This window comes from Lepisosteus platostomus, chromosome 11, assembly GCF_059453375.1.
Source record: "Lepisosteus platostomus isolate fLepPlt1 chromosome 11, fLepPlt1.hap1, whole genome shotgun sequence".
NCBI classification, from domain to species: domain Eukaryota; kingdom Metazoa; phylum Chordata; class Actinopteri; order Semionotiformes; family Lepisosteidae; genus Lepisosteus; species Lepisosteus platostomus.
In genome coordinates this window covers 46763665-46789598 of record NC_142621.1, presented here as the reverse complement: position 1 = coordinate 46789598, position 25934 = coordinate 46763665, and the positions used below count along the sequence as shown (strand labels likewise).

Below are 25934 nucleotides of genomic sequence, written 5' to 3'. Positions count from 1 at the left end.
GCAGAGTCCTAGAGCCGTCCCCAGTGCTGGGGGCGGGGGGCACGCTCAGGATGTCCCAGGGCACGTGCTCTAGAGTGGTTCACACCCCCTCTTGTATCTCGTGTCTCGCCGCGCATCCAGCGGACAGCCGCCTTCGCCTCATCCTGCGCACCCAGTATCTTCCCCGTCGCTACGCTGTTAGTGATCCAATACCTGGCCTTCGGATGCATTTTTGCGGGGTCGTGAGGAACCACACGAGGCTGGCGAGCGAGGGCGCTGGGCCGCGTGGTGCACGGCAGGCCAGCAAACCCCGCCTGGCGGATAATAACAACAACAATAATAATAATTGCTTACACTTATATAGCGCTTTTCTGGACGTTCCACTCAAAGCGCTTTACAGGTAATGGGGATCACGTCCACCACCACCAGTGTGTACCCCCTCCTGGATGATGCACCACTACTCTCCCCACACACCAGCTCACCAGGGAGGAGAGCAGAGTGATGAAGCCAGTTCAGAGATGGGGATTATCAGGAGGCCATGATTGGTAAGGGCCAATGGAAATTTGGCCAGGACACCAGGGGTAACACTCTGCTACTCTTTTCGAGAAACGTCATGGGATTTTTAATGACCACAGAGAGTCAGGACCTCGGTTCTACACCTTGTCCGCAGGACGGATACCTGTGGCTGCTGAAGTCTTCCAGCTGCTTCTGCACGGTGCTGCTCAGGCTGCGCCGGTAGGTGCGGTTCAGCCACTTGCCCACCACCCCCAGGCCGTAGTGCCGCTGCTTCTTGTCGAAGGCGAAGTGCTTGACCTGCGAGGCGATTCGGCGGCCCCTCCGCCCGGAGGGGGCTCCCGCGGCCGGAGTCTTGGACACGTCCTTCCTGGGCAGGAGGTGGGAGAGCAAATCGGGTCAGGCTGTTGACAACCCAACAACAACCCCCCCCCCCACCCCCCAACGCTGAAAAGTTAGCCGAGCAAAATCTTTAAAACAAACATATATTACAAGGATATCTCAGAATGAACACCCACGTTAGAGTGGGAATGGAGGACAGCAGTTGCAATGCATTATGGGCCAGAATATCGATTAGACCGTCGCCCAATCATAATGCAGCTTCCGGCGATGCCGTCCCTTCCAGCTCTTCGATTCGGTCACAAAGCTAACTGCTCAGCTGAAAGCGAATGGAACCGGTCGGTAGAAACAGGACACTGAACGTTCGTTTTTTAAGTAACAGGCACAATAATCCTGACTCTGGTTATAGAAAACCACTTTAAACAATACTAAGACTGCTGTCCCAGACTAAAAAAAAAAAAGTGGTAGGCCGATATCCAACGCGGACTCACAGACTGGAGCTGGCTCCCTCGGCTAGCTGCAGGTCCGCAGGGTAATGGGGGTGGGGGCGCGGCGTGTAGCTGGCAGAGAGGGGGGGGGACTCGAACACGTCGTCGGCCATGGACAGCTCCTCGTGGACGTCCATCTGAGAGGAGACACGAGCCGGGCGAAAGAGAGAGAGAGAGGACGTTATCCTCACTAATTTGCAAGAGCCCTTCATTCCACCTGCTGGAAACAAAGAGGGTGGATGTTTTTGCCTTGGCGGTGTCCCGTGGTCGCTGTTCTGCATGGGAGCCCCCAAAGCTGGGGTCCTCACGAGACGATCCCCGCACTCGCCCTGATGAGGCGGACCCGTCTGCAGGAGGACGGAGATCTTGCGCCCCTGGGCCAGCCTGCGGGCTCCCCAGGAGCAGACAGGAACGCAGGGACAGCGGGGTCGCCCCTCACTGAGGGGGGGGGGTGGGAGGCGCGGCTGCTCTTGCCTTACTGAAGAAGGAGGAGTCGAACGTGTCGGCGGCGTCCACGGTGTCCTCCTCCAGCCAGCTGGGGCGCGCGAAACTGCGGCGGGGGACACCGCGGCGGGGCTGGGCGCTGGGGAGAACCGGGCGGCCCTGTGGGGAGACACACGTGCACGATTCTACACAGCGCCTCTCGCATCCGGGCACCTCGTGTCAGAAGGCCGCGGAAAAAAAAAAAAAAAAGAGTCAGTCTTCCTCCAAAACAGGACGGTGCATTCTACTATTTTTGCTACTTTTTAATTATCTTCAGTAACAAGAAGCTGGATTGAGCACACTGCCATCTAATGAGGGCTTTGAAAAACCTAGGCCTAGGACACGCAGGGCCCTGCATCACTCTGGGAGCGATGATGATGATGATGATGATGATGAGATCTTCTCATAAAAAGGCCAAGTGAAATCGACACCTGGGACCCTGGCCTTCAGCACCACACGTGGCACAGTACAGTACTGCTATTTATATGCCTGCTATTGACCGCCTGTCAAACCCAGGAGGTGAGCGGCACCGTGTCTCCGGGAGAGATCATTCTCATGTGGCAAGGCGCTGCCAGTACGTCAATCCCAGCATCGCTATTGCTTCAGCAGCCGTTCAATGAGCATTTAGAACGAGAGCTGGTGACAGAAACCAGAAAACAAAACCCTTAAAAAAAAAAAAACACTTGGGGGAAAACCCCCCGGAAATTTTCCTTCATAAAAAAGGAGAATTTCAATCGTGTCACTCTCGCTCGCCCAGCTCTACCGAAGGCCTTTCGGGTTTCCCCCAGGGGACGGTCAAGCTTGCACCGCGGCCCGGCCCGGATCACCTTGAGCAGCGCGGCGGCGGCCCGGAAGCTCATGCGGGCCACGGACTCCCTCTTCCTGCGCGGCAGGCGGACGTAGCCTGAGCGCACGCTGGAGAAGGAGGACAGAGAGGTCACGCCCGGGGTCAGCGGGGGGTGGCCGGGGTGGGGCGTGTGGGGCCGGTCCGTTTCGTCCGGGTACCGGAAGGCACGCCCCCGAGCCAGGGGGTCCACGATCTGGAGGAAACAAGGCAGAATCACAGCGGTTAGTTACTGAAGCGATAAATAGCAAAAAGCAGCCAGAATCTACGCATGGGACCGCCTCGAGCCGGGGGTGGGGGGGAATTGAATTACACCTGCGGCTCTAGATCTAGTTATTTCCGAGGGAGACGTGTGAACAGAAGCTGGCCGATCCACAGGACAGGAAGCGGTGTGCCGGGGGGAGATGCCAGGGAGCGATCTTACCTGCTGCATCAGAGACCCGCGTCCCCAGACTGGCGAATAATTATGCCGTCCCAAGGGAAGCGGCCCGCCGCACAACTAACTCCCAGCCATGCCCCGCCTCCCGCTCCTTTTGCATCTGCATTATTTATGAAGTTTTGTCAATTATTTATCAGAAAAACTGAATCATGTCCCCCTTCTGTTTGCCACGCCTTCGTCACTGCTGGTTATGCCTTTCCTCTCTTTCTCAACATCAACAATAACACGGCCCCCCCAAAAAAAGTCAAAACAGTCATTCTGAAGTCTTTCGTTTCTCTTCAGCCCCCGCAGCCTCTGAACCTCCGGGCCCACGCCAACAGCCTGTGGTTTCCCAGGGAGCCCCCCGACCAGGAGGGCACAGTATTTATTGCCTCGATTCCCTTGCGATACGAATTCAGTGATGCGAACACCCTGTTCAACCCCCCCCCCAGTGTGAAACAGCCCCCCTACGCACAACACAACCATCGCATCCATCTCAGGATACATCAGCCCCTGACCTTTTCAGTGGCTCTGCCGAAAACTTTCACAACTCCCACTGTAAATATCATCTACGATCAAGAAATGCAGAGTCACTCCCTGCCGCCTTTCTTACCAGCCTGTGTCACTATGGCTTCAGAGCCCTGCTACAATAAAAAAAAGAAGCTGGACCCTGAGCCATGTGCAGTACTGCCCCCAACACCTGGGCAGCACCGGCACTCCCATGCAGAGGAGGAGGTGTGGCTGTAGCTCCCACACGGGTGTCTGGAGAGAGAGCTCACCTGTGTCAGGGTCACTGCTGCCATGGGGTCACACCTGCATGCCCCCTCCCCCCCCCCACCGCTCGCTCCAGACGTTTGCGGACTCACCTTGGGCAGCTTGCAAGGGGCCGGGGATTCCAGCCCCTGGAAGGACAGCGCCTCCTGGCTGTGCATCTCGGACTCGCGGTACTGCGCCTTCAGCCGGCCGTAGCGCTGGCTGCAGTGCCGCAGGCTCTTCCGCTGCCACTCCTGCTGCTGGCTCTCGCCGTCGCTCCCCACGCCGAACCACTGCGCCGTGCCCCTGGAACGGGACAGGCAGCCGGGAGTCAGGCACGGGCCGCGGCGGCGGGGCTGCCGGCTCGCGCCTCCCTACGGGCCCTGCGGTGTCGCGAGCACGGCGCCCACACCCGGTCCGACACGAAGCCCAAGCTTACTGAAAGTCTGATCGGGGCAAGAGGCGCTATAATTAGTACGCATGAAACGCAGGAGGGAGAAAAAACAAACAAACAAGTTCAGGGTGCCGCGAGTCCCGCTGACTGACTGAATAAACAAGGCCGGAGCAGCGACTGCACCACGCCAGCGTGTTCCCGGGTCCGTGTCGGTGACCCCGCTGACCTGCGGATGCTCTGCGAGAGCGAGGTCTGTCTGTGGAAGGCGGCCCGTCGGTCACTGGCGCCCCCCCCCTCCGACGGGGCCTCGGTGGACTGCTGCCTGCTGAAGCTCTTCCTCACGGAGGGCCTGAGCAGCTGGACAAGGGACAGAGAGAGCCATCGGTCAGGGCAGGCCGAGACTTTCAGTGCAACCAGCTGCCATTCCCCTGGACAGGTAAACCACCAGCTGCAAGAAAGCACGAGCTCACTTGCTGGGTTACAGAAGGAAAGATAAGCAGGACCACACTTTTGTCACTTATTATTAATGTTCCTCCCTGTCAGCCGTGACCAACAGCAGATGCCATATCGTGTTTTTCTGCACGCCTGCAGGTGCTGACATACGACAGAACCGAAAACTGGCATTGACATCAGCAGTGAGGGGGAAAACCCTCCAGCATCTCGCACCACCAGTGTTCTGCTATCGATTCAGACAGCAATGGCAGCTTCCTGTGTCATGAGGGGAGGGGGGACGTCACTGAACCTGCAGGGCTTCAAGAGCAGCTTTCACCCTGTTCTGAGTGAAGCACCAGTCTGAACAGCCTCACTCATGAAGCACTGGAGGTAGCAGGACAAGATTTGGACAGTGCAGTGTCCTAGCCAGAAGCCAACAGAGTGTAAGCACCCCCCCCGTGGTCAATCTTGTTACACGATGCTGCTCTTACAGACAGACAGAGGCCTTTCAGATCACAGCCAGGCTCCATCAGTTCACTTTTGGGGCACTTGACCAGAGTGAAGAGCTCTGTACAGACAGGAGTGTTTACCCTGCTCCCTGCTACAACCCCGTGAGGATGTTAGAGGAACAGGAACTGTAAGGAAGGAGAATGAATGGACAGGACTGCGAACGAGGCGATATTGTCCTGTGCCGTCTGTCTGCGCCGCGTGGCGGGACTCTCGCTGTAAGACCACCCTCGGCACCCCCACCGCACCTGTTTCGTGGCGGGGCCGTCTCGGTCGGCCCGGTCATCCTCGGGGGGCGGGATGACGATCACCAGGCTGGGCGGCCTCTTGCTCTTCAGGCGGCTGTCCGACCGGCCGCTCCCGTTGCGGTCCTCCTCCTCCCCCGCCATTTCCGAACGCGTCTCGGGTTCGAGCTTCTCACACACGGTGCATGTAGAATGCGGACGATCCCGGGCTTTTCATTTGGATAGAAGCCTGTGAACAGAATGAGTGGCACAGTTGCTCAACTCTCTCCATTTATCTTTCTCCAGGATGTAAATGGGATAAAGTAGAGCTCACAATACTGCCAGCCTCTGCTTCTAAAGCACACAATCCACAGATTAAGCAATAATAATGTTAAAGATCCTTAAACAGGCACATGATATAAACGTTTGTAGAGAGTACTGCTTAAGATGACAGATCCAGGGTATGCTCTCTTGAAAAACAGCTCACACACGACCTGTAGACTGCAAACCGACTTCAAACAGCCCAAAGTTTTATTCAGATAAAAACCTACAAACAGCATAAATTATATTGGAGAAGAGTTCACAGTACTGTCAGCCTATGCCTCTTAAGCACTCAATTCACAGACACAGATGTAAGGTTTATGACGCTTAAATAGAGGCTTTATACACAAAAAGTTTGCAGAGAATACTACATTGAGGCAAATATGCAGGGTGAGCTCTCTTGGCCAAAACAAAAGACAGATCAGAATGCATGAGAACAAGTTCCCCAACAAAGCCGAACCTGGTTCAGGTTAGCTGCAGCTACGATCACAATCGATAACAGAGGCTTGACTTATAGCCATCCTGCTACAGAAGTAGAAACAGCGATTCCCATAGCAATAAATTTAAACCACTAACTTAACGCTAGAAAACAACTGCTAGGATAAATGAGCAGAGAAGGGAAGGAATTGCGCAATCTTTGTCTAGACAGAGATTAGATGCACACCATTGCATGCAAGAACATTCAGAGGCACGACAGGCATGTTTGGAGACAGAATTGTGAACATTGGGAGGAAAGATTCCATAACAGTTTTCATGGGTCAAATAAGGGCAGTTGAGTGAAACAAGCTCAAACGTTTTCTTCTTAGCTGAAGAAAAATGCCATCATCCAAGCTCACTGTAAGGCTACAGCCTGGCTGCAGGTAAGAATTTAAGTTTTTCTCATACACCTGCATGCCACACCACAGAACTCTCTCTCAGACCAAGAGCAGAAAAAAAAGACAGAAGATTCTCTGCAAGCTGAGCAGCTCCTCAAGAATCATAAAAGGCCAAAAAGCATCACTTAAGCAAGCCTCAGGCAGCGAAATAAGATTGCACTCATAATTGGATGAAGATCACTTTTAAATGAAATTCAATCCAGCTGCCATTATCATCTAAAAGACGTCAGTCTGGAAGAAGACATTTCAGATCCAAATATCAATCTACAAAAAGAGCGAAGAACAGTTTTATGTGTATATGGCAAAAATAAACCGACACAGAGATCTAAAGAATGCAGATATTGTTTTTAATCATTACAGAAGTATTCTTCCTGCCAATTTGATGAGGGGAACTGTTAGATTACAAAGATAAGTGCTGCTCTTTTCATGAGAATCTTTTGAGAGATCCAGCACTAAGGGCGCCAGGAATAAGAATGCTCTTTTCCCAGCACACGAGGGTTTGATGGCATTGAGCGTCGGGTCAGATGCATGACCCTGTCACCCCAAGGCTCAAGACCACATCAGGGAGTGAGGAAGGCTGCTGCTCCTCCACGCCCATTAACCACAAGCCGAGCTCACAGCCGCCACAGCAGCGGTCGCGGACCGAGGAGGAGCAGAGCGGGCCGTGCGCGGCCACACCGAAAACACACCCCAGAGAAGTTCATATTTCTTAGAAAGGCCATTTAAAAAAATCCAGTCTTCACAATTACTGTGTTAAGCCAGGTAGTCATCAGGCATATCTCGTTTCAAAGCCTCTGCTTTCTCCAAACAGCTCAGAGGCCAGGAGGAGGAGGCAGGGTACACACGACGGTCTGAGCTCCGACTGCACGCCCAGAGCAGCACTTGCCATTACCAGCCAGACGTCTTTGCATGCCGAACTTACAACAGCCCTCTGGTTCAACTTTACACCGTCACCCCAATCAAACCCACAGGCACTTCAGAGCAGCACGACTGGCCACTTCTGGAAAGGGCAGCGACCTTCCTGAAACCATGCTTGCACAGAAAACAAAATGACCACCGATTACCTTATTCCAGGTGTGTGCGGCATAAAATGCTGGAAACGGGCAGCCTTGAATTTCTCCGTTCTTGCCTGTGCGTGCTGGCATCACTACCAGCCCCTCCGAAGACCATGACCGCTGGGACGACGATCCTGGCTGCACCGCCCACCCAGGCCCAGCCCCCCATTTAAAGCACAGAGCATCTTCGTGCTTTTATTTTTTTTCTGCGGCCTATACGAATCAATAAACCACCTCTCCGACAGCTTTTAGAGGAACACACCATGGGTGGTAGGCAGGGCCACAGAAACCCGAAGCCAGGACGGTCAGAGCCGCGGTGGGGCGGGGTCGAAGGGGTCACTCTCGGCCGCCACATGCCTTCCGCTCAGACAGCTGACACCCTCCCCCGGGGAAACCGCACCCCTGCAATCACTGGCATTCTCGGGGCTCCAGGGAGGCACTAATGCAGGCTTCTAGTACACTGGGAATCGGGTAACATTCTGCAGAGACCAGCGCTTCACCACTTAACACACTCAAGTCAGCTGCGACCAGCCCCCCCGCTAGACAATGATCCCAACCTCGAAAGCAACCACACACAGCTGACGATCAGTCTCTGGTCAGCTGGCAGACTGCAAGAATCCATAACCGCCGTCTTATAGTACGAAATCTCACTAAAACAGCTTATAAGAGGTTTCCGTGATCAGCTGTAAATGACAGAAAGAGGACACTGCAAGAGATGGGCCTGGTCAGAACAGCTCAGTGAAACAGTGGAGAAAAATGGCAAGAACTACATGGATGAGGGAAAATGGGGAAAAATCCTTAATGGAGGAGATTTTCTCCTTTGGCTGCATCACTTCAAAAGCAGTGGCAGACCTGAAATCACATCTGGTCCTCGCGCACTCAGGACTCAGTGTAGTATTCTCAAGACACTGATCACTAGATTCCTTCTTTCGTGAAGGAAGCAGATTTTTCTATTGATGTGTAAAAAAAAACAAACTGCACAGAGGGGCTGTGTTGACTACCATATAGCCATCTTGCTTCTTTCTCCCTCCCAGTGTGGACCATCTCTTCTAGGGCCTCTTCCTCACCCTGCTGTTCCCCCAGTTCAACAGATGGCCTGCTCCAGACAGGGCGGAGGAAGGGGGTTGAGCCCCTTGTAGGCTCCGGGCACTTCGGTTTAAAGGCCCTGGGTGGATGCATTTCTATGGGCAGATGGCTGATCAAAATTATCTTTGATTCATATTTCTACTGCATTCTTCATTAACTCCTGCACTGTTTTGCTGTAAAGGTTTAATTCTGAAACTCATCATGTAATTTGGTACTTCCACTCAAGCACTGTAAACAAGGTGCCTACAGGGTGTTTCCATGAGGTCTCTGTAGCCACTGTTTCACAGTGTACTCTTTTATTATGCTTCAGTTGTCTGCATGGTGCTTGTTCTCCCCTTTCCAGTTTGTGCCTTACTGTCTTAACTAAAGTGAACGGGTTTACCTTATCATCGCTGCGCAATTGTTGCCTGCGTTTAAACTTCATGTCCCTGGACAAGCAGTTTGCCAAGAAAATCAACAATAAAAGGCTCACCCTAGACTTTCAGAAAACAGTACCATGCTGAGCAAATAACCTGCAACTTTCTATCCAAACCAGTCTTATTTTATATACTAAACTGGGATAAATCCCAATTCTCATTTTTATTATTATGCCGTTATTTTACCGTTTCTGAGTCATATTTTGTTTTGCTTGGGGATATTTATATCCCTTCTGTGGGGGAGGTATAATTTCCACTCGACACAGAACCGGAACTTCCTTCTCCAGTTTGCAGGAGTTTTACTTGCATCTGAAGAGAGCAGACAGAGACTGACACACACACACAGTCATCAAAGCAATTAACTACCGCGATCCACTAGACCGTACAAAAACTACCGGGGACATACCCACTGGAAAAACTTGCAACGGCCTGTCTAGCTTTATTTTAAAGACTTTCCCTCCCTCTGCAAGAACAAGACCGCGTTTGCCCGACGCTTCACAGCTGCCTGGCAACAGCAAGAAAGACTCAGGTGATCAGATGACTTTTTCCAGGAATTCGCAGCTGTGGGAATTCGAAAAGCGCGGGAGCTCCTGGGAGTATAAAGGATTTGCCGGCCCTAGAGGACATTTTGTTCCCTCTCTTACAAAAGGGGATACCGGTGGCTCTGTGGCTCAGGATCTTCGCCTTTGGCTGGAAGGTTGCTGGTTCAAATCCCGCAGCCGGCAGAGGAATCCTACTCTGCTGGGCCCCTGAGCAAGGCCCTTAACCCTAACTGCTCCAGGGGCGCCGTACAATGGCAGACCCTGCGCTCTGACCCCCTGCTTCTCTCTCCCTGTCTGTGTGTCTGTGTCTCCATGGAGAAAAAGCTGGGGTATGCGAAAAGATGAATTCCTAATGCAAGAAATTGTATAGGGCTAATAATTAAACATTAATTAATTAACACATTAACCTAAGGTGGCAATTTAACAGACACCTCAGCAAAAAAAAAAAAAAAAGAAAAGCGATCAAGACCGACTACCCTTGAGGCGGTTTGAAGGCTCCGTTTCACACATGGCACAGGAGCGGAATGATCCCCGGGCCAGAGGGCCAGGAGAAGCATGGCGCATATGTGCTTGCCTGGACCCGCAGGCACGGCTGAACTGGTAGACAGCACGCGGCAGGTGAGACAAGCTGGGGCAGCCCAGGACCAGACAGAGAGTGACACAAGGCAGAGGCACACACACAGCTGGAGATAATTCCTGCTTTACACACCGGAGTCCCCCCACCTTCATACCAGAAACCACCACCCCTACATACACACCTCTGAAACCACTAAGTTGTGCAAAGAAAAAAAGATAGCCTGGAAACCCTTTTTAGAGCTTTGATGTGCGCGCTGAGCACCAGCACTAACGTACAGCCGATCTTCCAACAGCCTTTTCCAATCCCATGACCTCTCGCTGCATTTCGAGGTCAGGAAAATATTCCTTTTCCACTACGGGGAACGGCAAACTGAAGATGGGAGGCTCAGCGGCAGGAGGCAGCCTGGTTAAACATGACCGTCTCGTAGCGGCTTGCCTTTTCGGCTCGAGGACGGGGCAGCAGCTGAAGCACTCCAAGGCTCCCTGCTCCCTCCCTGACCACAGACAGGCGCAGATCTGCCCAGGAGAGGAGCGAGCCCAGCCGCTGGTGTCTGCTGCCCCCCTGTGAGTCGGAAAGGGAATGGTGGTGGTGGCCAGGGAAGGGCTGGGAGGAAGAGCCACTTGATTCCCAGGATGCGGCACCAGGCGTGACAGACTAGACCTGACCGCGCACGCGCCCGGACTGCCAGGAGCTGGACAAACACGGGCAGGGCTCCTGCTGGCCGCCAGGACCTCCCTCTCTCCCGCCACACACAGGGATGGATTTTGGTGTGCATCGGCCCTCGGCACTTCCACTCCGAAATGTGCAAAAAGAGAGGGGTCAACGCCAGTTGAATGACGTCGATTCACACGACATGCATATTCGAATGCTAAACCACACGTTTGACAGAGCGAGTCGAGCGACGATGGCTCCGATACTCCTAGTTTCTAGAACAGCCGCTAGATAGCAGATGATTATTGATTTGGAGTCGATCGCAAGCATGTTGTTTCAGCTCGTTTTTCGTTCGTCACTAGTGTTTCCCTCCTTCGTAGACCCTGGAAATGTCGTAGGGCCTAGGCACCGTGCCTACAGTGCCTCATGGGGAAATCCGGCACTGCAGAACACCAGCCAGCGGCCATGAGAGGGCACCTGGTCCCACTGCCCATCACTCCCCTGAGCACAGCCCCCCTCTGGACACGCTACCAGAAAGGGAAGACCTCTCCCTTTACATACAGCCCCCCCAGGCGTTCAGGAAGAGCACAGCGGATTCAGTCACGGGGAAGGAAAATGACTGACTGACTTCCAGGGTAGGGCTCCGACGGACAGGCAGAGCTGGAGCGGACCGCCCGTGGGCCTGCGGACACCAGGCCACCGGTCACAGATGGCGGTCAGAAGCGCCTTCGCAACCCGCACTGTCTTCAGACTCACTCTTCTTCCGAGCTCAAAACTTTTTCCATACACTGCCATTAAACAGCTTCCCCCGACTTCAAACGCAGCAGGGAAAACCCAGAGCTGTCCTCCTTTTCTTAACCCTCTCGAGAGACTGCACTGGGTCCTTTCACTGTCCCCGGCAGAGATGAGATCCTGGGCTTTCAATACCATCGCTATTGACTGGGACGCAATGCGCGACACTGAAACCTTCTTGTTTTCAACCTTTAGATTTTTTTTTAAAGAAGCCCACGCCACGCTTACTCGTTTTAATCTCGGGGAGAGCTGTGTCCGGCGACCGCAGCCTGGAGCTCTGCTTCAGCCATCTTCACTGCCTCGCTTCGGCACAAACCCAACCTACAAAAGAACAGATTGATCAGAAGAGTCATCACAACTTCTCATGTGTGGGATGTAAAAGAGAAAAAAAAAAAACAAGAGCCACACGCTAGGCTTTACAGCAGTGAAAAGGTCACTGCAGCAGAGAAGACAAGACTCCATAAGCAGCCCTGGTCCCGGAGAGCCAAACTGAGCAGAGACCTGGATGGAAACAGAGAACAGATGAAAACCAAAGAGCCCAGTGGATCTCTGGTACCAGGGCTACCACCAGCTTCCTTCTTAGACTGCAGTTTTTGTCACAAACTAAGTGTGTAAAAAGCAAAGAGGTTGATTCAGGGGCACATGTGCAAACCTACTGTATTGATGCTTTTTCACAGCCTGCCTGGAAATGAGACATTGCACAAGGACAGCATGCATCAGAATGCATCAATTTATCACTCAGAACTACAAGAGGAAGTAGTAGTGTAGCTAAAGGAGTTATAACATCCGTTCCCAACTTGTGTTTTACACTGATAGGTTTGTGGGTTAGAAGTTAGCGTCTCATGGTGTCACCACTCCACAAAAACGACAGTCTCGTGTTCAGCGTGCAAACTGGTTTAGAACCTTCTCACTGAATTGACAGTGAAGGGAATATCGCGCACACCACTACTGCAGGCAGAGGCAACAGAAATGAAGCATGCACTCTCCAGGCAACTGAGCGTGCAGATGAACACCACGCACACAGCAAAAACGCCTACAGGAGGAATCAGGCAGAGGTCACAAGAGAGAAGACCTGGTGAGTTATGGTGAAGGCAGGTAAAGAATTACACTTCCCCACTCATCCAATCCTTCGGATACGAAATCTCCAGTGCAAGAGGATTACTTGAAGAAGTTAAAGTGTGGATGATCACTATACCATAAAACCTTACTGTCATTAACCACTGTTTCCTTATTCTTATTAATACCCTGTGGTTTCTGTTGCCTGTAGAATGAGCTCAGTTTTTTAAACAATCAAGAAATGCCAGAATTGCAGAGAGGACAGCCACCCATTCTCGTGCTCGATCCCCGAGTGACGTCACTCCCTGCAACAAGCTCTTTTTCGGTTTGAGACGCTGTTCACACACTTCTGTAGAGGAGGGGGTGGGGGCTCAGGAGGCATTTGAAGTGTTGTGTGGATCTTCCGGAGAGCAACGTCATTCTGGGACACCTAATACTCCCACTCGAGGATTTGGGCGTTTTTTTAAGATTTCTTAAGAACTGCAAAGGGAACGTCACAAGGCGATTGAGCAAGTAAAGCAAATACTGCCTTTACTTGAATTTTGCACACCACTACTATCTGAATGCAGCTTAAGACTACGGCTACTACCACGTCTCCCGTCTCCAACGTTCTGTAATGTCATCCGTTGTGTCATTTATCAGGGGAGGAATGCAAGTAAGCACTTCATTGTATGGCACAGGCACAATAAACTTGAACTTGAAGGATAGGCACAGAATATAAATACCATGAAGGAAATGGAGTGATCTGTAATATTTAACGCTAGAAGACCTAAAGTTCACTCTTACATCAAATTTAAATACCAGAAACCAGAAGACACACACAGCCTATGTCCAACCAAAAATGGGACAAGTATCTGGCTTAATTTACATGGGTTCCTGTTTATTCTCTTCAGAGTTTTGGGAAAACTGTGATGAACCCCCTTAGATCACTTGCACTGAAAGGGTCTAATAGGGTTCAAATATTTCTTTTTTTTTTAAAAAAAGCGTGCAGCACCACACGGCCACACTCTATAACCAGGACACAGCGCTAATGCCACGTTCTGTCCGATACGATACGTGAAAGACATAAGCTGAAGCTTTTAATGGAACTCTGTTTTAGAAACTAAAAGACTTTGCTGGAACAAAGATGAGAGAGAGAGCGTGGTCCTTCAACGGTGATCCAGGATGTGCACAGCCCATATGGCTCCCCCTCAGAGTCAGAGCAGAAGCGACCCCGTGCTCGACTCGAGCTTGAAGCCTCGTCCTACAGGACTCTCTCCTGCCACACCGGCGCCCGCGAGCTCACCGCGGCAGCGCTGCTCGCTGCCAGCTGCTCTGTGGTGTAACGGAATGTCGGCCACGCGGCCTTGGAAGCAGGTGGCTCGGCAGGAAGGAAACCCAGAAGACGCAGGTGTCCTCCAAGACGCGAGAAACATCGCCCCAGGGTGACGGCACCAAAGCTGTTCCTCACATTAACGAGCGGAGGTCTTGGAAACCCAATTTGATTCCTCGACACAAGTGGAAACTATGAGGAAGTGCCTTCTGTTCTTTTTTTATACACATATACAAAGGGAGGCAGGATTTTGGAACAGGCTACCTGGCCATGTTGTTGAAGCCGATACCCAGGCTTCTCCTAAGGAAAGCTGGATGAAATCCTTCCATCGATTAGCTGTTAAAAGCTCAACTGGTCTAATGGGCCGAAGGGCATCTTATTTGGAACTTTCCCAATGTTCAGCTGTGAAGGACTGTGGACGTCTGGTCTAGACAGCGACTCGGCAGGAGATGTCCAGTACCACACACCTGTCCGCACTGGTAGTGAGCATACTGCAGCCCCCAGGGCAGAGAGCACCTGTTCCAGCTCGTTTTGTGCCGGAAAAGTCGCAGGAAGTGAACATTAACAGTCAGGTGATACATATTCAGAGCACGACCTCCATACTGTCAGTCTTTCTGCATCCTTGTTGCTCAGCACATGATTAAGCACTTTGCTATTTTTATCTTTTTCTTAACTGACCCCTTTGGCACACATCACACTACTAGTATAACTGCAACCCAAAGTGAGAAAATAGCTACTGTGCAGCTCCACCCCAACGTGCCCCTGGACTAGCACAGGAAACATAACTGTCAAACACAAACAAAGAGAAGAAGAAGGTGGCTCCACAGCCAAAACGTTGTGTATTCTCTATTCTCTTTTCCCATGTCAGAAGCATATCACTAACTTTCCAAAGCAAGAACCTTTTTCCAAGTGAATGGTCATCTCAGGCACATGTTTTTCCTTAGTTCTACCCAGGAAAGAACACCTACAGTATGAAGATGAGAGGTGTCTCTGGAGCCACGATGCCTCACACCTGCTGCTGCAAATGAAAAGCAGATTCTTTTGGTTTTACAGTCCTGGCTTGGTACCCAAGTTAAGTCATGTATTGCAAAGGGTCAGAGCTCACTGCAGGATGGGAAAGGTCATTATTGACACGTAGCATACTCTCATCTTCCCATTATCAGAAAGCCAATAATTCCTGCTAAGGACTAAGACAGGACTACCTCCTGGACAGGATGCAAGCGGTTTGCAGGGCGTACACACGCACAGTGACAAGTTGAGACAATTAACCCACCTTGCTTGTCTTAGGGAGGTGGCGGAGAAGTGACGTTTCTGGAGAAAACGCCTACGTATTCTGGGGAATGCAACTCACGTCACAACGTGTCCCAGTCCAGATTTCAACCTATGGCCTGAGAGCTGGGAGGCCACAGCACTGTGCTGCCCTTTGACAGATCTGGAGTAAAACACAGGGCTCTTGCTGCTTGAAGAAAATGACAGAACTCTACAACAGAATCACAAAGGTTTACACAAAAACTACACACCTCACAGCACACTTTCCATTTCTCACAGACAGACGGTCCTCTGTGCAACAGGAAAATTCTAAATCTGACTGCACAGGTTTGAGGGGCGTCCAGATTCCTCAAGCTTATGTGCCCCTGCCCAAGTCACACGCGCACAAAACGCCAGCCGAGGTTTCGACGGGGCACAGGCACGGCGTGGCCCCACGCACGCAGACGGGACTTCACGAGCATGTGGGGCGCAGCCCCTCCCTGCAGCGCGAGGAGAGGGGGGCTGCAGGAGCAGTGCTCCCCGTCCCGCGTGACCGAGGCGGCCGAGAGAAATTGCACAAGCTTCCGAGCCGACCTCGCGGAGCGCGTACAGTGGAGAGGGGGGGGAAAAAGGAAGTTTTGCAAGAACATAACCTCTCGTAACCGAACCTGACCAATCTCACCACAACACGAGCTGAAAAATGAACTCATGCTTCTCATGACAACACAGCATTGCTCAGTCTTCTTCGGGTGTCACCTTCTTGACACCCAAAGAAGGCTCCACAGCCGAAAAGTTGCGTTTCTTTACAGCGGGGAATAAACCTTCACTTGTTCCTTTGCAGCTGACGCAGCTCCTTACTTGAACTAATTGCTCAGTCTTTTTTACCCTAGTAAAAAAACTGCTAGAATAGTTCAGCCTTAATGCTTCCCAACCTTTTATTTGGTTACTACAGCGTTCTAAAAAAATGCTCATGCTCTCAGGGGTCTCTCTCAGCGGCATGGTGATGAACTGCTTCAGGGTCTGAGCAATGGTTTTAAACTCAATTCCTGGTGGGCCCAGTGCCCTCTGCCTTGATTCCACTACAACTCGGAGTTATACAGAAGCCTGACTAATTGATCAATTAACTGAACACCTCACACTTCTAACCAGGCCATGGGGTGCTCTGGAAGGCACTGTACCTTTCACAAAGTGGTGGTTTTGAGTGATCGGCCACAGAGGATCTTAAGAAAACGAAATCCTGCCCGTCTAAGAAATTAATTATTTCAAGCATTTAATTGACAGCTCAGGTTGGAACAAAAACCAGAAGAAAGGGGACCCACCAGGCACTGCGGCTGAGATCACCGATTGTAACCAAACAGTGGGAAAAAGAAATAAAATCGAGCACGTTTTCACACAGGTAATGCATCTCAGTCCCTCAGGTGGGGCTGCACTTCAGTGGACAAAGTGGGTTACACCGTGAAGCACTTTGGGTTTGAAAATTCAAGGCGAAATTAGCTGCAATAATAATAATTGCTGCACGAATCTGCTGTGTTCAGCTCTAAGAACTCTCTCAGCCTGGACAAAAGCGTTTCCTTAATAATTGTGGTGAACAGCCCCCTTATTGTAACCCCCCCGCTTCGATTTGTGTTCATTGAAGTTTCCCCGCGCAGTAAAGCGAAGCACATCTATGTCGGTGCTTCCCGACGCGTGCAGAATCGAGATCCTGAGGCTTTGTGGGAAAAGACGAGTTAAAACCACAAGGCCTTTGACAACGGGCTCGAAGTATCAGCGTAGCCAACAGGTTTTCTATTTAAACAAAAACAAAGTTCAAAAAGTGGCGATAGAGACCTGGTCTGAGAATTTGCGCCTCGTTTCCGAGCCGGATTTTCAAGAGTCTCCTCGCCTTATAACCTTTCCTCCAAAAAAAAAAAAATGACGGGGGCGAGATGTCAAGTGGGCTGGGCGGAAGTTCCTGGAATGCTGTCCGCTTCCTCCAGAGGGATTCTGATTTTCCAAACCTACTAAAAGAGAAGCTCAGCCGCTTCCAGTGTCTTTCTTTTTTTTAAAAAAAAAAAAAAGAAGCCCATAAACCTGCGTACACTCACCGACCTTTAAAAACACGCTGTGGGGAAACACACTTATAGGGCTGGGAAAATGACGCGTTAAACCACTGTAGTGATTCCTCCCGCTGTCTCTCCGGGCACAAGTGCGTTTTTAATACACATTTTAGACCGCAAGACACACCCCAACAGGAAAAATGACTTCGAAATTAGTCTCTTGATAGTTTTCCAGTCGCGGCGAGCACGGTCGTTCCCCCCCAACTTAAAAAATCTCCGGACCTTCCCGCAGTTCAGTTTTTACAGCAATCATCTTCACCCCGCAGTACACGTAAGTTAACGACACAACAATCCCCTCAAAAACAAACAGTAAAAAAAAAAACACTCATTGCTTCTGCGCCTTTCACAACACCTGTTTAAACCAACCAACCCCCCACACACACACACAAAATCAAGAAGACACTCACCGGGAAAACCCACAACTTCGGATTCGGTCGGGATCTGCAAAAGAGCCCGAATCGGACTGAGTGTGAACACGCTGATCAGTCCGGTTCCTCTTCCTCCGCCGCTCTGCCTCTGCGGGTGGAGCTTGTGACTCGGCTTGGCCTACCTGGCTGAGGGGAGTGCCTGAGCGGCAGGAGAGGAGGGTTTATATTGTACTGTTTTCTACTGCAGACCTATGGGGTTTCGAAACCAGCCCGTTTTCTTCCCGGCCGTAGACGGAGACTGATAGTATCTCCCGTCACAGCCCGAGGGACGGAGACCGAGACTCTCAGACGTAACGTTGTTGCGCTAAACGCTGTACTGCTACTTTCTTTTTATTATTATTACTTCGGCAACATTGTGAGTCGTCGAGCATGCCGATAACGCTCTTCGGTGCTAATGCACTTGGGAGGTAGTCCTTGGGGTTTCGGTACTCTGGAGCGCCGTCTCCTCACAAATCCCAGTCTTGGCAACTGTGGGAGCAGGGGTGCGTCCCGGCGGGTTAGCGGCTCCCGGCTCACCTGAGCGATATTTCTGGGACTCCCGAAATGCTCTGAGCCGATTTACCAACGTAGCAACAAAGGCAAATCCATTGGAACGACGACAGTCATGGTACTGAATCACCACACGTGTTTGGACTTTTTACTGTTTTCCCATGCTTGTACCGTGGTTTTACCGCACGTTTCTTCGCTTCACCCTGTTTTCAACACGGACGGTCTCACGCTGATTACGTTTTACCACGATAACTTTGAAGGCGGCACGATGTCTCAGCGGTTAGCACTGCTGCCTCGCAGCGCCGGGGGGGCTGGGTTCAGCTCCAGAAGTGGGCTGCTGTCTTTGTGGGGTTTATATAAACATACGTTCTCCCCGTGTTCGTGTGGGTTTCTCCCGAGTGGTCCATCCCCCCCCCCGCAGTCCAAAAACATACCGACAGGTTAAGTGGCTCTGGCGTGGGTGTTTGTGTCTGCGTGTGCCCTGCGATGGACTGGTGTCCCGTCCAGGGTGTATCCTGCTTTGCGCCCGTTGCCTGCTGGGATAGGCTCCGGCTCGGCCTGAATCCCACTCCTGAATCGGATGATGCAGTTACAAATTCGATGGGTGAAAATCTAGAAGACAAAGAGGACAGCGCATTATTAAACACGCTGTCTACATAACTATATCACCGCTGAACGGAGAAATAGAGACCTTCTTGTTAGCCCACCCTAACGTCACAGCTGTGCACATTTTAAAAGCATTTCCCTGTCTTTTACAAAGTGTGTGGAGTTCACTTACGCCCCCTGCAGTTTCATCTGTAACAGGACGTTGCTTTTTCCAGTTGATCATGCTGTTTATTTCTAACCGCTTCTTCCCATTCGAGTCAAGTTTATGGTCATTATACTCATATACAGGTGTATGGTAAAACAACAATACAATTATATAAGATAAGAAAGACAGAGACAAGATGTGCAAAACCATACATCAACAGAATGAAATAAAGGATAGGAAATTATGGGGAGTGAACTTCTTGACGTGAGGTAGAGGTAGATTTCAATGTGTGTTTGAGTTTTGATAAAGAGAGAAGGCACTGTGAGGGTTCAGATTGTAGGAGAGAGGCTGGGAGTTTAATAGTTTGATAGTGCGGGGGTAAAAACTGTCTCTGAGTCTGGTAGTCCGGTCCGAATGCTCCGGTACCGTTTTCCAGATGGTAGAGGGTCATGCAGTCTGTAGCTGGGGCGTGTGGGGTCTTTGATGGAGCTTAGAGCTTTCCTCAAGCACCGTCTGTCATAAATAAATTCAGAGAAGGAAACTCGGGGGTGCCAGAGCCTGTCCTGGTGCATGGAAGGACACACCCTGAGTCACGGTCACATCAGGGCCAATATTACCAGGAGCCAGTTATCCCACTAGCACACGGAGCGAAGAAACCCACATTAATATGGGGAGAGATGACAAACTCCACTCCGATAGCACCCCCGCTCCAGAGCTGACAGTCGCCCCATTTCCAGTTGATGTGCTCGCTTATTCTGGCCAGCAGCCATATCGCCCTGCAACTCACAACTGGCAACCCACTGAAGCTCAGCAGGTGTGAGCCTGGTCAGTACCTGGATGGGAGACTCCTGGGAAAAAAAAAAACTAAGGTTGCTGCTGGAAGAGGTGTTAGTGGGGCCAGTGGGGGGCGCTCACCCTGCGGTCCATGTGGGTCCTAATGCCCCAGTATAGTGACGGGGACACTATACTGTAAACAGGCGCCGTCCTTCGGATGAGACGTAAAACCGAGGTCCTGACTCTCTGTGGTCATTAAAAATCCCAGGGCGCTTCTCGAAAAGAGTAGGGGTGTAACCCCGGCGTCCTGGCCAAATTTCCAATTGGCCCTTACTAATCATGGCCTCCTAATAATCCCCCTCTATGAATTGGCTACATTACTCTGCTCTCCTCCCCACTGATCGCTGATGTGTGGGGAGCGTTCTGGCGCACTATGGCTGCCGTCGCATCATCCAGGAGGGGGTACACACTGGTGGTGGTGGAGAAGGATCCCCATTACCTGTAAAGCGCTTTGAGTGGAGTGTCCAGAAAAGCGCTATATAAGTGTAAGCAATTATTATTATTATTAATGCTTTCATCCGAAGAGACTTATATCTGCACCCGTTTCAGGGTTTTTACTGCAGCGTCCTGAGTGTCGGGCACCTCACTTGGAATGTGGACACGCAACCTTTTTTTGTGTGTGTGTGCTTTTTTAAAAAATAAGTTTTTATTTAAACACCAGAAAAAGAGACAGAATATTAAAATAGACACAGAAATAGACACTTCACAGCCAGAGGGATTCACAATTGTAAAAGCTAAAAATTATTCTTTTTACATATTTATATTGTAAAAAAAATATTTAATTTACTAACAGAATTTAAATCAAAAAGGAATTCAGCTTTAAAAGCATGAATAGAGGGAGCGGTATTAGACCATTTACTTTTGTGGATAAAGTATTTAGCCAAAATAACAGATTAATAATAAATACACATTCTTTATCCAATCCAGATCTAACAAAATATAAAATAATATCAAAATCTTTCAATTTAACATTTACCTTTAAATGTTTAACAATAACATCTTGCAGATCTATCTAAAACAGTTTTGCATATATGCAGTTAACAAACAAATGTAATAAAGATTCCTTCTCATTATTACAAAATACACGTAAGTCATCTTGTTCATGTTTAAATCTAGAAAGTGTCAATTTAACAGGATAAAATCTATTAACGATTTTAACTGGAATTTCTTTAACTTTATTTGTAAGACACTATCTATCAGCAATTGTCCAAACTAATTTCCAGTTTATATTCCTAAACATAGTATTCCAAAAGGAGATACAAGAAGGTATGAAATATGAATTGCACAAGTTCCTAATATAATTATTATTGCATTTTTTTATCTTTTATATCTAATCCATCCAAAAATAAATTATCAGAGAAATCAGAAGATACTCTATTGGCAAGGCCGAGACTACATCTAAACAGCCTCGCCCCTTTCTCTTAAATTTCTCCAAAAGTTCTGTATATGTAAACAATCTTCCATCTTAATGTAACAATTGGGCCACTAGCCAGATTTTGTTATCATACCATATCAGAAAAAATATCCTTTTATTTGTATACCTTATATCTTTATTATTCTAAATATAATATGCATGTGGTGAAACGTTATGCTTGTATATTAAATTCCAACATAATAAAACTTGTTTCTGAAAGTTAGATCATTTAAGAGGAATTCTATAAATAATAAAAATTACATTTTAACAAAAAAATCGAGATTACCTATATGCTGAAAAACCAACTTGGCAATCAAATTCCATATACTATTTTTGTTTGTAGTATAATTTCTAAGCCAATTGCTTTGAATGATAATATTAGCAGTATAAACATCTAAGACATTCAATCCACCGTGATTCCTAGGTTGAGTTAGAAGAGACCTTCTCATGTAATGAGGTTTGTTTTCCAAATCAACTTATAAAGTAATCAATCAAAATCATTAATAATATACTTAGGGACATCGAATGAAAGTGAAGCCAGAAAGGCCTTCCGCTTTTCTTTAGACGCGCAACCTCCCATCACCCACTGCGGCAACTTGTGACGTCAGGGCCCGGGCGAGTGAGCGCAACGCTGAGCCCGCGTGGTCTGGACATGCCTGCTACTGTGTCCGGGCTTGTCTGAGGCCGCTCGCACCGCAGGAGTCATGTCGGTGTGCTTTGGGCTTTGTGATCTGAGGCACCGGTGGACATCTAACGAAAGGGATCGCCAAATGCGTGCATGCAATTGTTGGAGATGGGCATCGAAAGGAGACATTCCTATACACAGCATTATACAAAACTCAGCAGTATAAAAGACATGGGATCGATCCAGAGACCTCCACCAGGGCCTGCTCAGCAAGGTGCTGGAAACACCAATTTGTTTTTGCTCGGTAAAAGCACACTAGACGCACAGACTCCCACGCTATCCGCGTTCTGTGCCGTCGTCCAGTTCACTTTGAAACGTGCAAAAGCACCAAGTGTCTCTAATGTGTCAGAATCGTGGACGCATTAATGTTTGGATCTAAAAAGGAAAATCATGTTTGGGGAAAAATGGCACGCTGACAAACCCCCCCAGGATATCCTGCACGCCGACAAATCTTAGAGGCACTGTGGACACAGAAATCAGACTGTCACGATGGCTTTATGCTGAATGCAGAGAAGTGGTTACTTTCCAAATTGTACTGTGAAGACTATGCATGGCCAAAAGCAATCAAAAAGATTGAAAAGTGATCAGTCACAGTGCATCTATGTCGCGTTTTACCGTAACATTGTGTAACGTGATACATGTATGCATTTAAAGGCATTGCCCTCATTGGTTTTTTAAACTTAAAACAATAATCTCTTACAGACGTAACCTGTAACTGTAATTTAATGGGTTAATTATCATCAACACTGACCGAAAGTAGCTGAATTTGCATTCATTTCCGTTCTCTGACATCGGACCGAAAGAGGTCTGATCGTTACAAGGTTGTGATTCAGTATAATCTCAGGACTGTTTCACACACTCTTCCGCTGTGGTACTGGTGTGTTATTATCATTATAATGCACATCAGAGGCCCTTACCCTCTCTGTTATCACATTGTTACTCTGGAGTACTACGAAACGGTACAGCCCTACGTACTGGATTTTGTTCAATGTGAGTGCTGTGTGAGATTCCACCAGCAGATGGCGAAGATGGATTAAAAACGAAGCAGGCCGAACGCGAGAATATCTGTGAATGTAATAATAATAATTAATAATAATAATAATAATTAATAATTAATTCGTATTACACAGGCTGTATCCCCTCCGCCCCCCACAAACAAGGCAGGAACGCCTCAGAATGCACACATGTCTGCTTTTCACACATGCTTACTTCAAGCACAGTGAAAATGGGAGCCCTGAAGCTTGGAAGTTTCCCAGCAGGGGGCTGAAAATTAGACAAATCGAACAGTTCGGGTGCAGCACTAGAACTGGCAGCAATGCCATCTCTTTGAGTCTGTGAGGTCGAGCTCCAGGAAAACCACAGGGCAGGCGTTTCTCAAGCGGCATCTTCAAACTGTTCTTTTTAAATAGGATAATAATAGGATATACTCCATTTTATTGATGCATGCATTTTATTTATGATGGATATTAAATAATGGATTATGTGATTGGTGTTTGAATTTTTATCACTGTCTCGGTGAAGCAAGTAAAGCACAAACAATAGCTCTGCATTATAATATCATGCATATGCACAGTATGCAAAATTGTTTCAGTGTTAAGAAGAGTCCAACAGCGTCACAAGAAGGTGATCCTGTAATCTTAGATTCATTGCTGGCAGCCTCACAGACAATCTTGTTCTTTAAGTAGGTTGCCAACAACGTCTCATGAATTCAGATTAGAGATACACAGTATGTGCATAATGTCTATACAGCAGTGTCTTTTAGACCACGTGGATGGAGATTCCAGTAAAGCTCAATTAAGACACGTTTGGATCGGACATGGAGCCTTTGTTTCAGTATTTAGTAACCGGTAAATCCTGGATTAGCTGAAGGTACTGAAACAGAGTGTGTTTAAATGAAGCCACTCGCTGATTCCTTTTGCTGAGCTTTATTACTGGCTGCTCTGTGTCGCGCAGTTATTAACGCGGCTGGGCAAAGTGCTCGGATTTTTTTTTTGAAAAAGAAGAAAGATACTTAACCTTCTTTAAAATTACTCTTTGTGCGTCTGGTACATGACACCTGGACTGTGGGGATGTTTGCTGGAGGATCTCCTTGTTTAGAGGCTCATTTTCTTAAACTGACCTTAAGGCAAATTAATTGAATTTACCCAGACTGGTAGTGTCACCAGCTATGCGGAAGACAGTGAACTGCTTCAAATTCACACTAATTGTAATTTAACGAAGAGCGCTTGATTGCTGTAGCACTCCAGAACGACTCAATCTGAGCATCACGATGCTCGGTAATTGAGAGAACCTTTCATGCACTGAAAGGCTGATGATTTATGCAAATGCACTCTTTATCAGATGGCTCTCCCCCTGCAGGTCGTGTTTTCTCAAGGGACACCCCCTCTCTCTCACTCTCCGCGGGTCCAGATTCCATGAGGGCGAACTTGTGACAAGCAGGAGCCCTCCTGTGCGCGGGACTTTCTTCCAGAGGGGCTGGGTTAGAGCTGGGTTCCCCTGGGCCTCCGGGTTCAAAGCCCTTGAAATGAAACTGGCTCTCCTGCCTGGGGAGCCTCATGTGAGACAAGGAGGCCCAGCAGTCCAGTAAGAGATGAGAGCGAAGAAGAGGGGAAGGGGGTGCGTGCTCTTTGGCACTGCCTGCTGTTATTGCCCATCTTAATGAACGATTTGTTTGCGAGCCCATGGAACTCATTAGCATGCAATTGGCCTGATCCAGGGGTCAGCTGAGGAAAGGAGAGCACCCGTCAGGGGTCAGGAGGAGGAAAATGAAAGAGTGAAGAAGGGTTTCCCTCTGAGGATCCCCTAGTGCTCCTTAGCTCTTCATCTTCCTAATCCACAAGAGTGAGGACACTGTAGAGTTCGTCCAGCCCCTACAGTCCTAAGAAAAACCCTCCACAGTTCCCAGCCTGATTGCTGTACAGCTCAGTGACAAGCTGTATGGAGAGATCAGTCTGTTGGCCTGTTTGCTACATGTAGGAAAACAGTAGTCCAGCCAAAAGGAGTGTACCTTTCAAGAATGAGTAATTCCTATATGCAGGTTGCGATTTTATGATCAAATTTGTATTTCGTGCTTGGTGCTGCAATCTTTAGACAAATACAGTGTGGCTTTGACTCTCTACTTTCAGCCTGCCTGCTGAGCTGTCTGTTTAATTTATAAATCTCATCTGTCGTATCTGTCTGCCTGTCTCATCTATTTATCTGAGATGGAGTATTGTTATTTGAAGCCAGAGCATGAGTATCTGCTTTTGCATCTGGTCCTGGCTCTGTTCTCCCCAGGCTGGCCTAATTGCTGTAATTACTCTGTGCTGTAAGCAGGGAGGCAACACCCCTCTGTGCGCACACAGACCCTGAGCAGGTGGACATTAAGTCATAATCCAGTTGCCCATTTCCTGCTGAGCATTGCAGATGCGAAGACGTGCTGTTTCTGTATTCTTTTTTTCTGCTCCAGTCTTTTGCTCAGTCCGTTTCTGTCATCACTGATGCTGTTTTCAGCTTTAGCATCTTTGGAAAACGAAGGCGGTGGTATAGACACATCAGAGCTGAGGGCCAGTGGGGCTCATATCAGCTAGGATCCTGCAGGCTTTCAGCTGTGCCTCTTGATTAGATACATAGTTCTGTTACTTGTGGCATTTCTGACCCAGTGTGAAAAATGGGTGAAATGAAATAGTTTTGTGCAGCATCTGCTATCTCCCTTACAAGATGTGCTTTGTGTGCTGGTTTGAGGGGTACAGCATTTCTGCATCTTACAGCATGCTACTCCCAAGCTTATCAAATGTATTTACAGTACTTACTCACTGACATTGCGTCACTGTTCATTAAAGTTGATTCTCCTCCCCCCAGCCCATGCACACAACTGACCCTTTTCCTGTATATTTTGTCTGAGACATTAAAGCTCTCATGGGTGTGCACTTTGTTTAAAGTTACTTGCAAAA

At 49.1% G+C, this 25934-nt stretch overlaps 1 protein-coding gene across 2 annotated transcripts in view; it reads right to left on the bottom strand.

The window, feature by feature from the left end:
• The window catches only part of LOC148652858 (inactive rhomboid protein 2-like), a 34176-nt gene extending 15470 nt beyond the window's left edge, over positions 1–18706 (bottom strand). Inside the window, exons 1-9 of one of the 2 annotated variants that reach the window (XM_088600081.1) lie at positions 17809–18704; positions 11918–12010; positions 5399–5624; positions 4438–4568; positions 3931–4123; positions 2630–2842; positions 1794–1922; positions 1323–1456; positions 659–862 (exon numbers count right to left, since the gene is read on the bottom strand). In XM_088600081.1, coding sequence (XP_088456207.1) covers positions 659–862; positions 1323–1456; positions 1794–1922; positions 2630–2842; positions 3931–4123; positions 4438–4568; positions 5399–5539 — 1145 coding nt within the window. In that variant the 5' untranslated portion in view covers positions 5540–5624; positions 11918–12010; positions 17809–18704. Of the gene's footprint in view, positions 1–658; positions 863–1322; positions 1457–1793; positions 1923–2629; positions 2843–3930; positions 4124–4437; positions 4569–5398; positions 5625–11917; positions 12011–17808 lie in introns of both variants that reach the window. The other variant, XM_088600082.1, reaches the window with a different exon arrangement.
• Positions 18707–25934: the final 7228 nt, after the last annotated feature.